The sequence below is a fragment of the Globicephala melas genome, chromosome 1, assembly GCF_963455315.2.
Source record: "Globicephala melas chromosome 1, mGloMel1.2, whole genome shotgun sequence".
NCBI classification, from domain to species: Eukaryota; Metazoa; Chordata; class Mammalia; order Artiodactyla; family Delphinidae; genus Globicephala; species Globicephala melas.
Genome location: NC_083314.1, coordinates 80,199,965 through 80,215,992, shown reverse-complemented (window position 1 = coordinate 80,215,992; position 16,028 = coordinate 80,199,965). Strand labels below are relative to the sequence as shown.

General features: G+C 39.7%; 1 protein-coding gene and 1 long non-coding RNA gene across 5 annotated transcripts in view; one reads left to right on the top strand and one right to left on the bottom strand.

Annotated features, from left to right (window-relative positions):
* VPS45 (vacuolar protein sorting 45 homolog) overlaps nt 1–13,617 on the top strand; it is a 67,398-nt gene extending 53,781 nt beyond the window's left edge. Inside the window, exons 15-16 of one of the 4 annotated variants that reach the window (XM_060299980.2) lie at nt 12,942–13,044; nt 13,160–13,616. In XM_060299980.2, coding sequence (XP_060155963.1) covers nt 12,942–13,029 — 88 coding nt within the window. In that variant the 3' untranslated portion in view covers nt 13,030–13,044; nt 13,160–13,616. Of the gene's footprint in view, nt 1–12,941 lie in introns of all 4 variants that reach the window. The other 3 variants (XM_030846393.3, XM_060299984.2, XM_030846392.3) reach the window with 3 other exon arrangements.
* Nucleotides 145–16,028, bottom strand: part of LOC132597417 (uncharacterized) — a 28,313-nt gene continuing 12,429 nt past the window's right edge. Inside the window, exon 3 of the long non-coding RNA XR_009564186.1 lies at nt 145–1,677. This is a non-coding gene — a long non-coding RNA (uncharacterized lncRNA). The remainder of the gene's footprint in view (nt 1,678–16,028) is intronic.

Here is a 16,028-nt window from a genome sequence, read left to right as displayed (position 1 = left end):
CTTCCCAGACCGGGGCACGAACCCGCGTCCCCTGCATCGGGAGGTGGACTCTCAACCACTGCGCCACCAGGGAAGCCCTAGCTATAATTTTTTTAAATCCCTTGCTTATAAATGTCACAAGATAGCAAAATATGTTTTTATCAAATGGAAAATATGTGAAGCTTTCTGCCTACTAAAAAATATTGTAAACCAAAGCAGAGAAAAAACAGTATAAAAGTAAGGAATCATTTAGTTTTGTTTAAAGATTTCTGTCATCCAAAGATAATTAAGAATGAGATTTAAGACAGTGTTGCCCTTTGGATAAAAATGACTAACTTGATTAACTAATGGCAGCTGTTAGTTTCATTACTACCCGAGATGATGCCTGAGCTTTGGTAATAATATAATTCTGACAAAGTCAGGACATTAGTGTTTTTTTGTAGAGAGTACAGTTTAGAGCTTAGAAAACAGTTAGCATTTTGAATTTCTGTAGATAGATTTGAAGCTGGGAGGATGCCGATTCATATTATCAACAGGTTCTTTATAGATTTCTACCTAAACAAGTAACACTAGAGACTTGGACCTTCTCCTATAACCACGAGTTGGTTTGATCTCTGAATTATTTACTGAAAAATTAGGATCCTGTGACAGAATTTACATTTCAAAGGAAGAGGAATTCAGAGGACACTTCTTCACTTGTAGGTATTTCAGAATCAGTTTTGAAACTGTTGGAACCATCACCATCTGCCATCTCTTGGTAGAGATTTTTGGGAGAGTTTACTTTTCTCCTGTAACCAAAGTGTTAAAACACCATTGCCAAGAGCTGTGATGGAGTGTATCACCTGTCACTGACAAGCATTTATTGAGCACTGTTATGTGTAAAGTACTGTGCAAGGTGTTAGAAAGATGAAGACATATTCTATGTCGTTGAAGATCTCAGTGTCTAATGGAAAAATAGGCATATAAATGAATAACTGTAACAAGATGCTCTTTTAAAAAACTAAATTTAACCCAAGATTGAAATCTGTGTCCCCTGATTCCAATTTATTTGTACATTGAAACTTATTTTTTAATTTAAAATAGCGTTTTGTTACAAAATCAATATGTAATCCTTATAGGAAAAAAGTTTAATACAGTTAAGCAAAAATAAGATAATAAAAATATTCATACTGCCACCATCACACCATTGGAAATATCAACCATCTTGATGTATGCCCTTTTAGGTTTTTTCCTATTAATGTATACACACGTATGTTTAAATAAAGTGGAATATACTATACGTGTACTTTCAATGAAAATACTTATATATGTCATTTTTAATAACTGAATAGCATTCTATTGTCCGATTATGTGACAAATTATTTAACCAATCCTCAGTTTTTTGTTCACTCAGCAAGTACTTACTGAGCACCTATGTATTCCAAGAGCTATCTTGAGACTAGATATATTGCAGTGAACAAAACAAATATTTTTTGATATTCATTGTTTATATTTTTTTTACTCTTATAAACAGTGCTATAACAAACATGATTTTATATACATCTTTACACACTTGTCCATTTGTTCACTTGGGATAATAGTAATTGGGCATGTACTATATGCCAGACAATCTTCTGACTTCATTTCATATATTATCTCATTTAATCTTCATGATCCGAAAGGTAATATTCTTGTGGTTCCAATTTTCAAGTGAAGAAACTGAAACATTAAGAGAAGACAGTTAAGTAGTTTGCCTTAGGTCATATAGCAAGGAAGTGCAAAGCTAGAATTCAGGTTCAGATTTTTGGGATCCTAGATTCAATGCACTACTAGCAATGTTGAGATGAAATTACTGCATCAGAGAATATTAACATTTTTAAGATGCTTAAATACTAATTTGCCAGCCAGAAAAATTTTACGTTTATAGCTTCACACCATGCCCTTCCAACCCTGAAGTTAACTGCTCCTGATTCTTAAAAATAAACAAATTTTTAAAAATCATCAATTTGGGACTTCCCTGGTGGTGCAGCGGTTAAGAATCTGCCTGCCAATGCAGGGGACACGGGTTTGAGCCCTGGTCCAGGAAGATCCCACATGCCACAGAGCAACTAAGCCCGAGCGCCACAACCACTGAGCCTGTGCTCTAGAGCCTGTGAGCCACAACTACAGAAGCCCACGCACCTAGAGCCCGTGCTCTGCAATGAGAGAAGCCACCGCAATGAGAAGCCTGCGCACTGCAACGAAGAGTGGCCCCCAGTCGCCACAACTAGAGAAAGCCTGCACGCAACAACAAAGACCCAACGCAGCCAAAAAAATAAATAAAACTAATAATTTTTTTAAAATAGATTAAAGAAAAGAAAAAAAATCATCAATTTGTATGGAGAAAATTAGTTAAAAATATTTTACTTCAACTCAAAAGAAAGAAGAAAGAAGCAGATGAATAATGCAAAGCTAAAAGAAGAGACCAATAAATGAAAAAGTCAGAAATAGAGACAGATTCAGAGAGGTATGTACTGTCTGGTTTCAAAGCAGCCTCCAGTTCCAGATTCCAGCCCCTTCTGAGGCACTGATCTTACACTGGTTCAGTGATAGACCCCCACCCCCATGTCGTTGAGTACACTTTTTTTCTTTTGCTTAAGCTAGTTTGAATGGGTTTCTGTCCCTTGCAGCCAGAAGGTTGCAGTTTAGGAAAATGATATTATCTTTTACAAGTTTATAGGATGTGCCTTTTTGTGTGGTATGTAAGACCCTATCCAGTGTTTGCATATTTGTTTCAGGATTTGATGGGTTAGACAATAAAAAACTTTAAATGAAAGGAAAAGCTCAAAAATGCTAATCCTGTGTAGTGATACACGAGAGACTCATTTACTTCTTTATTTCCTACGTTATCTACATTTTAATGTTTTTTAATGATGAGAAAGATGTTGTACAAACTTTTAAAGGTCAATTGATGTCCCTTGGGATTATTAAGTAGTAAAGTATGTAGTTGATTATCCTCTACACACTCCTGCAAAACTGTATTACCTTCCCCAATTGAATGATGCGTCCTTTAGGACATAAGTTCTTTCACTAGGATTATCATTAGAACTTCTGGGCTTGAATGAGACCTGTTATTTATCAATCACCTTATTGTACTCTCTGGTCTAAGAGGCAGTGTAGCACAGCAATTAAGAGCAAGGCCTCTAGTGACAGACTGACTACCTTTTTTAAATCCTAGTTTTGCCATATGTCCACTTGTATGACCTTAGGCAAATTATTTAACTTTTTTGGGCCTCAGTTTTCTCAACTGTAAAATGGAGGTAATAATAGCTCCTTATGTCATTGTTATGATGATTGGGTGATATATATAAAATATTAGAGGAGAATCTGGCGCAGGGTAAGCACTTACTTAATATGTGTTGCTTGCTGCTGCTGTTGTTATTACTATTACATTTGGGGAAAATAAAGTAAAAAAGACTTTGGGGGCTTCCCTGGTGGCGCAGTGGTTGAGAGTCCGCCTGCCGATGCAGGGGACACGGGTTTGTGCCTCGGTCCAGGAAGATCCCACATGCCGCGGAGCGGCTGGGCCCGTGAGCCATGGCCACTGAGCCAGCGCGTCCGGAGCCTGTTGCTCCGCAGCGGGAGAGGCCACAACAGTGAGAGGCCCGTGTACCGCAAAAAACAAAAAAAGACTTTGGATACTCATTGTCACCACCTCTATTGTCACCCATACTTCCAAATCACTTGTTTTGAAAACTACTTTAACGTAATTCGAGAGCAGAATTATATTATCATGCCAGGTAGGAATATACTGGGGCAGTGGTAAAAATTTACTCTGACGGTAGTCCAATTGCCAGGTGACTTCTGTGGTCTTTGGAGAAAAAGCTTTAGTAACTTGGTTTCCATTTGTGCTCACACAAATTTCCCCTTTGAAGCCTCCAGACTCAGTACCTCTATAATTAATAGACTTGCACAGAGTCTTCAACATCCTGTTTGCTACAGATAGGTAATTTGGAGCTTTGTTTCCTGTTGGGTTTGGGGGGGTTGTTTGTTTCTTTGTTTGTTTTGGTATGGCGGTCACCATTCTACTCCTCTAGTTGTGGTTGCTCTGACAAATTGAAGTGGTCTTGAATGTTCCCAGTGGTGAGAAAGTACATCTGTAGCTCTCTTCATTCTCAGATGATAACCTCCTTTCGTATCTTTACGTAACTGATACGACAGGCAGTTCAGTCTTTGAGGAGTCCATCTCTTGCCCTGTGGACTATGAGGATAGTCCTTTCTCCTCGCGTGATACTCCAATGAATGACACAGGCACAGTGTTGGATACATGCAGAATCCCATTGGCTGCTTTTTTGTTCTGTATCTTCACAGGGGGAGAGGAAGTAGGACCAAGGGCTCCTATTTATTTGTTTTGCTTTGCTTTGCTTTTTGTTTTTTCATAAATCAGGTGTCCAGTACTAAGGTGGGAACTGGGAAGGAGTAGCTACAGTTTTTAATAGGCAGTTACACTGTTTGTAAGAAAGTATCATAGGGTAAAGTAACCTCAATGGAATTGGTTATAATCAAGGAAATATTTTATATCTTAATTCAGTGTTTCCCAAGGTCTGTTCTATAGAAAATTTGTTTGGGGAGATATCGATAGATATTGCATTTAAAAAGATTCTTAGCCAGCTAAGTTTGGAAAAATCACTGTATCCTCCTGGAAAGGAGAGAGATTCACATTAGCGTGCTAAAGATTGTGAGAAACTTCAGAGTATAGAAACCCTATAGATATAACTTTTTTTCTTAATTCTATCTTAATATAATGTTTTTATTAAAGAGTATGTGTAAATATAAGTTAGAAAATATAATGAATACCCTGGGATCCTTCACCTAAGGACTAGAAAATTGCCAATAACATGGATCTATCTGTGTGATCTGCTGAAATTACATCCTTTATCTCCCTACAAGAAGTAAGCACTATCCTAAATTTTGTGTTTAATTCCCTTGCTTTGATGGGGAGAGTTGTATTTTTATCACTAATTCTAAACAATGCATTGTTTAGTTTTACTTATTTTTGAGCTTAATAAAAAAATTGTATCATACTTTTTCACTCAGCATGCTTCTAAGATTCATCTGTATTGTTCCACGTAACCTTGTTCATTCCTTTGTCGGTGCTGTGTACCATTCCACTGTGTGAACATACCACAGCTTGCTTCTCCATTCACCTGTCCACAGATATTTGAGTTGTTGGTTTTTTGTTTTGTTTTGTTTACTATTGCTATTACTATTGCTTCAGTCAGAGAGCAGCAAGAAAAAAATGTGAGCCAAGGATATTGACAGAATGTTATGATTATACTGTTTGGGAGCAAGAGGGAAGATATTTATTAAGTAGCTGCTTTATATGAAGTACACTTCCAAAGCAGGGCCTAAAATACAAAGAAAGTAAGATGTCCCTATCTTTGGTGATCTTATGTCCAGATAGGGGACTTAAACAAATCTGTATTTCTCAAATTAGGATATGATTAGTACCAGAGACACACAAAGGCACCAAATAAACATGACACATCTTTTGGAGTGTCTGTTTTCTTAGAATTGCCGGGGAGAGGGGATGTTCAGGGGTAGAATTAAATAATTTAACTGGAATTTAATTTAAATTCCTTGTCAAAAATATGTTTATGTTGAAATTTAAAAGGTCCTTTTATGAAAAATAACAAAATTGTTGTGTATTTTTAAAACAAAATACCAGACCTCAAAGAAAGATGTAAGCTGGTAAACCAATTTGGACTGTACCCTCAGGACTAATAGATTCATTGTCTTCTGTTGTTAGGGGTTCTTAGGAACAGAAATTTGAGAAGTGTTAATGTATGTAAGTTAAATAAAATGCATCCAAAATAGATATAATTAACTCTGGCAGAGTAATCAGGAAATGCTTCACAGTGGAGAGAGCATTTGTGCTAGACCTTAAAGAGTAAGTTGGATTTCCATAGGAAGAAAGAGCATTCAGGACTGAGAAAACAGCATAATTGAGGACAGGAGGTGGTGGGGAAAGGCACAGCCCATTTGAGAAATAATGAGTTCTTTCTGGGTAAAGTATATACATCCAGTGAGGAGCAAGATGATGTGTGTGTGTGAGATTCCTAATATTTTCCAACATAAATGTTGAAAGCCAGACTTTTTCCTTACTCCTGACAAAATTGCTGTTGAATATTTAGCAAAAGTATAGCATGGTAGGTGACATTTAAGCTGAGGTCTTAACTTCTTTAAAAAATATGAATCTGATTCATGTATTCCTTCAGCAGATACTTAATTCAACATCTACTTTGTACTAAGGATACACACATCAAGAAGATATTACTCGAGGTGTACATTAACTGGTAAGAGAAGTCATTAGAAGAGAACTTGCACAGCTCCCACTACTGCTGCTATCCCCTGCCTTCACATCACAGTGGAGAATGCTCCTGGCTAAGCCCAGCCTTCCTACTGGGGCGCCAGATTGCATCCCCTCACCTACCCCAGGGCATCACTCCAAACCTGCTCCTCTCTCAATCCTGACTGGGTTTTTCCCACTCTATTGGATCATTCACAGAAGCATAGAAACATGCTAGGATTTTTCCCCATCTTTAAAAACCTTCTGTTAACCTCCTATCTCTTTCCACATTCTATACTATTTCTCTGTTCTCTTGTATAGCAAAATTCTTCAAGAGTTGTTTTCACTCACTGCCTCTGATTCCTCTCCTTATATATTCTCTTAAACCTCCACCTTCTTTTAAACCTTACCTCTTCTCTTAAGCCACTCCATTCAGGCTTTCATGCCCATCAATCCCCACAATTGCTTCTGTTGTGGTTCCAGGGATCTCCACACGGCTAAAGTCAGAGTCACCTTTTAGTACTCATTTTACTTGCAGCAGCATTTGACACAGTTGATCAGTTCCTTCATTTTGAAAGACTTTTGTCACTTAGCTTCCCGAGACTGTACTCGCCTAGTCCTCCTCCCTCACTTGCCATTCCTTCTCTGTCTCTTTTGTTCATTTCTCCTGTTTTTGGAATCCCTGGAACTCTGTCCTTGGACTACCTCTCTTCTTGTCTGCACTTCACTCCCATGTAGTCTCGTGGCTTTAAATTTTATCCTCTAATGACTCCCAGATTTACATCTCTAGTCTAGAGTTTTTCAACTTCAGCACTGTTAGTATTTGAGGACAGACAGTTCTTTGTTGTGGGGAACTGTCCTGTGCATTATAGGATGGTCAGCAACATCCCTGGCCTCTACACACCAGATGCCAGTAGCACCCCAGCAGTTATGGCAACCAAAAATGTTTCCAGACATTGCCAGATGTCCTCTGGGCATAAAATCACACCCTTCCCCATTGAGAACCTCTATTTTTAGTCTGAGCTTCTCCCCCAGACTCCAGATTTATATATCTAACTATTTGACACTTCCACTTGAATGTCTAATAAACATCCATATTTAACAATGATCAAACCAAGCTTCTGATATTTCTTCTTAAATATAATACCCCTCAGACTTATCCATTCTTCTTATTTCTTAGGCCAAAAACCTTGTTGTCTTCATGACTCCCCTCTTTCTCTCACCTACATCCTGATTTACCAGTAAATCTTGTGATCCTTCCCTTCAAAGTGTGTCCAGAATCTGATGCCCCCTCACCACTACCAACCTGGTTCATGCCACCATCACTTCCCATCGGGATCATTACAACTGCCTTACCCTTAACCCCTATAGTCTGTTCTCAATACAGCAGTAGAGCGATCCTGAGGAAATATGTAATTCAGGGCATGTCACATCTCTGCACAAAACCCTCCAGATGTTTCCCATCTTACTTAAAGTAAAAATCAAAATCCTTACAATCCTTACCAGGCCTTACATGATCTCATCTTCACACTCCCCTCCATCCCCTTCCCTTAATCTCTCTAATCTCATCTCTTACTACCCAACTTCACTCCAGCCACACCAGCCTCCTTCCTGTTCCCTGAACATACCAGGCCTTGGACCCCTTGTGCTTGCTCCTCTCCCAGATATGTCTTCCATTGCCTTATTCAAGTCTTGGCTCAAATGTCAGTTTCTCAGTGAGGTCTTCCTTGACCACTAGATTTAAAATCTCACACCACCACTATCACCTCCAAGTCTCCTTCAAACCTGCTTTATTTTTCTCCATAGCATTTTCTTCATCTAACATACTAGAGAGAGTTCTCTTGAATAAGAGAACAAGATTGTCTGGGTTTGCATCCCAACCTGGTCGCTTTCAAGATATAAGACTTGATTCCTGTGCCTCGATTTCTTTGTAAAATAGGATAGTTTCTATCTCATTAGAATAGTACCTCGCATATAGTAAGTGATATGTTTTCACCATTATTATTATATTTTACTTATCAATTTTGCTTATCTTCCCTCCTCCCCCAGTGGAATATAAATTCCATGAGAGCAGAATTTTTTTTACTTCACTTACTGCTATATTCACAGCTTCTGGAACAGTGCCTGGCACATAGGTGCTTAATAAATGTCTGTTGATCAAATTGTTATCTCTAGAGAGACTAATGGGGAGAAGAAGAGTCATGGAAGACTTGAGCTTTATGTATACTATTTAAAACTTTTACAAAAGGAATGTATTCATGTATTACTTGTACCCTCAAAAAACTCATAGGCTTACATGGAAAATAGACATGTAAACAAATAAATTCCTAGAGGAATATTGTGAGAGCGAGTTGGGTTTTAAAAGATGCATCGTTCCACTAGATAAAATGCGAGAGGGATGAGACAGCTTTCTAGACAGAGGGAATAGTGTGTGCAAAAAGCAAAGAGGTATAAAACACAGCGGTAGCTCTGACAACTGTAATCAGTATTTTGAGGTATTAAAAGTTCCATCTTGGTGAATGGATAAAGAAGATGTGGCACATATATACAATGGAATATTACTCAGCCATAAAAAGAAACAAAATTGAGGTATTTGTAGTGAGGTGGATGGACCTAGAGTCTGTCATACAAAGTGAAGTCAGTCAGAAAGAGAAACACAAACACCATATGCTGACATATATATATGGAATCTAAAAAAAAAAAAAAAAAGCTTCCAATGAACATAGGGGCAGGACAGGAATAAAGACACAGATGTAAAGAATGGACTTGAGGACACGGGGAGGGGGAAGGGTAAGCTGGGACGAAGTGAGAGAGTAACACTGACATATATACACTACCAAATGTAAAATAGGTAGCTAGTGGGAAGATACTGCATAGCACAGGGAGATCAGCTCGGTGCTTTGTGACCACCTAGAGGGGTGGGATAGGGAGGGTGGGAGGGAGACGCAAGAGAGAGGGGATATGGGGATATATGTATACATACAGCTGATTGACTTTGTTATACAGCAGAAACTAACACAACATTGTAAAGCAATTATACTCCAATAAAGATGTTAAAAAAAGAAAAAGTTCCATCTTGGGACTTCCCTGGTGGTCCAGTAGTAAAGAATCTGCCTTACAATGCAGGGGACATGGGTTCCATCCCTGGTCGGGGAACCAAGATCCCACATGCTGCGGGGCAACTAAGCCCACGCACCACAACTACTGAGCTCGCATGCCCCAGCTAGAGCCTGCGTGCTCTGGAGCCTGTGGGCCACAACTAGAGAAGAGAAAACCCGCACGCCACAACTAGAGAGAAGCCTACGCACCGCAACAAAAGATCCCGTGTGCTGCAACAAAAGATTCCGTGTGCCGCAACTAAGACCCGACAAGGCCAAAAATAAAATAAATAATAATAAGTCTTAAAAAAAAAATAAAAGTTCCATCTTATCCCTCTCTCTCACTAATTCCTATGTTCCAGCTAAGTATTTGGCTATAATTAGAAGCTTATTACTCCATTAAGGCAAATATCTCGGGGTTTTTTCTCATTATTTTCCTGTAAGTCTTTTTCTATTTTCCTGCCCCCCAGAACGTCCATTCATTTTTTTCATCATACCACTCTTCAGATTTGATTCTAAATTCCCGCAATGTCTTTGTTATAATAAGAAACTCACATGTAATTTCTATCTGTGGAGTATAGTAAAAAAAAGAGGAGATAGATAGATAGACAGAGTTTTGTTATAATATGTAGCTTTGTTTAGGAACACAGTTGTTCAGCTCAATTATTTTAGTAATTAAAATTTTAAATCCTATAAATGTTAGTGTCTAGTCCCTTATCAAAGACTTAAAAGTGAAGAAACTTGTTTTTCAATGTGTGATGCAAGACTTTTTGAGGTTGACTTTTTAAAATCAGGGATTTTTTCTGCCCACCTTCCTTCTCTACATAGAGCTGGGAAAGTACCCTTGATGACAGCACAAACCAAGGCAAGCAATAGTGCTAATCCACTAGATTAGCTCCTGGTACCATCACTGTGTATACCGTCTCTCATGTTGCATTGTGATTGTGTATCTCTCTGAGAGCCCCTTAAAGTTAGGAGTCATAACAAGTGTTCATATGAACACCTAGTTCAGTGCCTACCGCATAATGGATGCTCAGTAAATACTGGTTAAATTTAATTGAACTGAGCTGAATTGAATTGGATTATAGTACCACAGGGGAAGGGGATTTCTGAGTTTGCTTTTTAAGTAAGACTGATTTAAAACAAATCTAGAAAAGAAAAATCATTCTTTTTTGTTGTTTTTAAACATAGTCTAAAGTTTGGGGTACAGATACCAATATGTTCGTCACCTATAATTTTTAAAGCATTCTGCAATGACTCATCAGAGTCCCCAAATAGATACTTTTTAAAAAGCCACAATGGCCCTGGGGAACAAAATTAGGCCTGGCAAATATAAATAGTGTTTTCTCTTTGCAGTCAAGAATGTGGGGTCTTGGGCTTCCCTGGTGGCGCCGTGGTTAAGAATCCGCCTGCCATTGCAGGGGACACGGGTTCAAGCCCTGGTCCAGGAGGATCCCACATGCTGCGGAACAGCTAAGCCCGTGCGCCACAACTACTGAGCCTGCGCTCTAGAGCCCGCCAGCCACAACTACTGAAGCCTGCGCGCCTAGAGCCCGTGCTCCGCAACAAGGAAGCCACCCCAGTGAGAAGCCCACACACTGCAACAAAGAGTAGCCCTGCTGTCTGCAACTAGAGAAAGCCTGTGCACAGCAACAAAGACCCAACGCAGCCAAAAATAATAAATAAATAAATAAAATTAATTTTTTTAAAAAAGAATAGATACCTAAAATTAAAAAAAAAAAAGAATGTGGGGTCTTGTTGATACACAGAGGAGGATCTTTAAGTATAATTTCAGGAAAGTTACTCCTTTCCTTTGCACATGTAGGAGTCTCATGTGAAGCAAAGATCACCTCATAAATTCCTATAGGGTTTCCCAGCATATTTGTTTCATTCTTACTAAAAGTCCCTAATCAATAACTTCTGTGTTATCTTTCAAAAAAGAAAGGCAATGCTGCCTCATTTCCTGACACTTGTTTTCTGGCCTCAAAGTGTCTCCTGTCCAACTGGCCAAAGAGCCAGGCTAGACAGAGGTGCCAGTATTAACAGAGGTGTTCAGTAGAGGAATAGATGAATTTAGCTTCTGCTCCTTTCCCTCTACTTTACTATTTTCTTCTTTTGCAAAGGAGTTTGGAATTTAAATTTTCTAAGCCTAGAATCTTCCAAGTCTAAGACTGCACAGCTGTGGTAATAATAAGGTACCTGGTCATTTCTCCAACCCTCAATCTGCTATAGATCTGTATCCTGAGAACGAGTCCGGCATACTTATAAGTAATACCCCCAAAACTCCTGTGTTATAGAGAAGGCTTTCTTGCCAATGGGTAGCTATTTTAATTACTTCATTTATTCCGTATACCTTTATTGGGTACCTACTAGGTGTCCGCCTCTGTGGTAAACCCTGGAGAGCCAAGATGAATAAGTGTTAGTCCCACCCTAAATAACTCACAGTCTATTTTGGCATCAATAATGTATAGAGTACCTAATTAATAATAATATGGTGCTAAAATAGCACTAGGACAAAGTGATAATAATGATGGGGGTGATTAGTTCAGCATGGAGGAGAGTTTGGGAAAGCTTCACAGAAAAGGTGGCTTTTAATCCTCAGCCTTAAAGGATAAAAGAGATTTCATCAGACAAATGTCCTCTATCATTTCAGACATAGGACATAATAAGAGCAAAAGCATAAAGGTATGGAAGCTCAGGACATGTTTAGGGAACAGTGAGTGGTTGGGCATGGAAGGCACATAGGCTGCATGGTTGGTGGGAGATAGAACCAGACAAGTGAGAGTATTGTGTGGTACTGAAGGGCACAGATTCTAGAGCTGGGTTTGAATCCCAGCTAAGACACTAACTAGCTTTTGTGATCTTAGCAAGTCACTTACCTTCTCTATAGCTTGGTTTCTTCATTTTTTTAAATGAGGATAATAGCATATATACACATACTACGTTTATATGTATACACACACACAGCTCAAACCAGTTCTCAGAACAAAAGAAATACAAGTATTATTAGGAGGCCACATTATGAAGGGCCTTGAATTTTAATCTGTATTATTCTGTAAGCAAAAGAAAGGTTTTAAAGCAGAAGAGGGGAGAGTATGCAACAGGATATAATCTGTATCTTAGAAAGTTGGTGCCACTTTGGAGAGTAGACTGGATAAAGAAAAGACTAGAGGCACAATACAAGTTCTGAGGCAGTTTCAAGAGTTTAGATAAGAGGTGCTGATAGAACATGGTTCTGAGTAGATAGTAGCCTTGCCCTTAAAACTTCTGGGTTCCTGACTAGAAATTTCAAACTTGAAATATTAGTCTTAACAGATCTCACAAGTTTAACGCTAAAAGACACAGTGAGAACCCTGGGGAAGCGCACAAAGGGGTTCTCCTTCTAGTCTGGATGTTTTAGTGCTCAACTGATGCTTCTATTCTGCACCCAAATATCAGACCAGTGCTTCTTCCATTCATGATAACCTTTCATCTAGTTAAATGTCATGAGCAAGACATTCTGTTTTGGAGATGCTTTTTTTTTTTCCCCCTTGAGTAACCTCAAGTCTACTGGTCAGTTTCCTAGAGGAAGTTCTGGCTTCTGGACTGCACAGCCGAAGCAAGGACAGCTCTCAAGTTACATCAAGGTTAGCAAGCAGAAGATGAAATGGTGATGGAGAGGTGAGAAGAATGGCGCAACTTCCCCTCTTGCCTCGCTGCAGGCTTTCTCCACTGACCAGAGGGGTGTTGGAGAAGAGCCTTGGGTTTTGTGCTTCTTGTTATAACCCATCTCCAGGTAGCCTGCTGATTCCTGAACTGTTGGCACAGACACCAAGACTCCAGTGGTGAGTTGAGAATAAGTCTGAGCCCATTCCAGCACACTTCTCTCATGTTTTCTTTATCAAATAACTAAATGTATTCCTTGTATTTGATAGCACAATCACTTCAGTTTCTGGCAAATTTTGTTGGGATCTTACTTGAGAAAAGGGTTATCAGAGCTTAAAGGAGTTTTAAAAAGTAAAAATTAGATGCACATACTGTAGATGCTTCTCTTGACCCCTTTTATTTTTCATTAACCACATTCCTGAACAACTTATTTCTGAAAACCCATCATATTTCTGTAAGAACCATCCAAAAATTGTCCCTAAATTGCAATTTTCTGTGGTACTGAGAAACCATGTATGACTACAATAAAAATCCATTTTGTGAAAAGATATAAGTGATTTGTTTTTGTTTCTTTGGGGTTAATAACTATTTATGGGAATATATGTGATGAGGCATGAGCTGGCTTTACACAAAACTTAGAGAAGGCATTGCCTCTACCCAAAGGATATTTAAAGTCTGTCAAGACAAATAATAAATTCTGGTGTCAGTGGGACTTCCCTAGTGGCACAGTGGTTAAGAATCCACCTGCCGATGCAGGGGACTCGGGTTCAATCCCTGGGCTGGGAAGATCCCACATGCCACAGAGCAACTAAGCCCGTGCGCAACAACTACTGAGCCTGTGCTCTAGAGCCCACGTGCCACAACTACTGAAGCCCATGCATCTAGAGGCCATGCTCTGCAACAAGAGAAGCCACTGCGATGAGAAGCCCACACACTGCAACGAAGAGTCGCCCCCGCTCGCTGCAACTGGAGAAAGCCCCCGTGCAGCAACTAAGACCTAATGCAGCCATAAATAAATAAATTTATTTATTTGTTTGTTTGTTTGTTTTAAATGACTCATTTAAAAAGGAGTCATCATTTCTTTTTTCAATCTTTTGGCCGCACCACGCGGCATGTGGGATCTTAGTTCCCTGACCAGGGCCCCCTGCAGTGGAAGCGTGGACTCTTAACCACTGGTGTCAATTTCACTTCTCTTGAAAGCAGTGGAAACTGATAATGTCATTAATACCAGGAAATTATCGTGTGCTCAAATCATATCACAGTCCCTCTTTGGTGCTTTGTAATAAATTTTTTAGACCTTTTATGTTGATTAACATTCTCTAGCATCAGATAGCCTAGGCTCAAATCTGTGTCAAGTTATGTGGCTTTGGGAATGTTATTAAGTCTCTGTGGCTCAGGTTCCTCATCTATAAAAAGAGAGTAGGGCTTCCCTGGTGGCGCAGTGGTTGAGAGTCCGCCTGCCGATGCAGGGGACAGGGGTTCGTGCCCCGGTCCAGGAAGATCCCACATGCCGCGGAGCGGCTGGGCCCATGAGCCATGGCCACTGAGCCTGCGCGTCCAGATCCTGTGCTCCGCAACGGGAGAGGCCACAACAGTGAGAGGCCCACGTACCGCAAAAGAAAAAAAAAAAAAGGAGAGTAATAAAGTACCTCCTCATAGGAGCATAAGGACTAAATGAAATGAGAGAATACATTTAAAACACTTAGAACTTTGGTATATAGTAAACCACCGAAGGAAATTTGACTAATAATAGTAAATAAGATTGACTGCTGTCTCCAAGTTGGGGATACAAAATCACTACACAAAATGGTTGGATTCCTGTCATCCTCCCACTACATTAATCAGCAGTTCAAGAAGTAGAGGGAAGAGGTGAAGGGTCATCTGATCCATCTCCCTTTTCCCCATTCCTCTCAGCGCTCTACCATTGTTTCTTCACCTTACACTCATGCGAAGCCCTAAGCCTTTTGTCTATATTACAGCTAAGAGCTAAGATCTAATAAGTTCTGTTGTGTTTTGGTTGTTTTTTTTTAAATAATAAAAAAAGTAAGGCAGCCTTACTTTTAAGGCTAGGGGAGACAAGTTTTAAATGCAGCGTTTTACAAGTTACATAGTCTTTTCAAATAAACAGAAACCTCCTTCCTCCAAGCAGGATTACCTGTGCTTGCCTTTCTCTTGGCAAGATAGCTCTGGAATAAGAACAGAGATTTTTCTAATATCATTCTCCTCATTATTCACCTGCTTCCATTGTGCCTACTCAGCTAACAATATCAAGAAGTCTAGGGACTTGCCTGGCGGTCCAGTGGTTATGACTCCTTGCTTCCACTGCAGGGGGCCCTGGTCAGGGAACTAAGATCCCGCATGCCATGCAGTACAGCCAAAAAAAAATTTTTTTAAGTCTAAGAAATGAGCCTTACCTTCAGGATGTTTTATGCCAGAAGTTGGCATTTCTTTATTAAGGATCAAAGATTCATATTTTTATTTAAGATTTACAGAGCTGATTACATTATTACCGGTCCTTTATTTTTTTCCTTTAAAAACATCATTTTTTTTTTTCAATCTTTTGGCCACACCGCGCGGCATGTGGGATCTTAGTTCCCTGACCAGGGCCCCCCTCCCGTGGCAGCGTGGACTCTTAACCACTGGACCACTAGGGAAGTCCCTAAAAACGTCATTTTAATTAAGGTCTCATGCTTTTTTTAAATTTTTTTGCGGTACGCGGGCCTCTCACTGTTGTGGCCTCTCCCGTTGCGGAGCACAGGCTATGGATGGGCAGGCGGCATGTGGGATCTTCCCAGACCGGGACACAAACCCGTGTCCCCTGCATCGGCAGGCGGACTCTCAACCACGGCGCCACCAGGGAAGCCCTAATTAAGGTCTCATGCTTTTAATGACCTCTCTTCCAGAGATTGAAGTGCCTAGTCAAAACCTCTATGTCCCATTTACTCTACAAAAGCCAAGGTGCTTGTTTTTAGGTAAACAACTGTTTGGATAACAGTTTT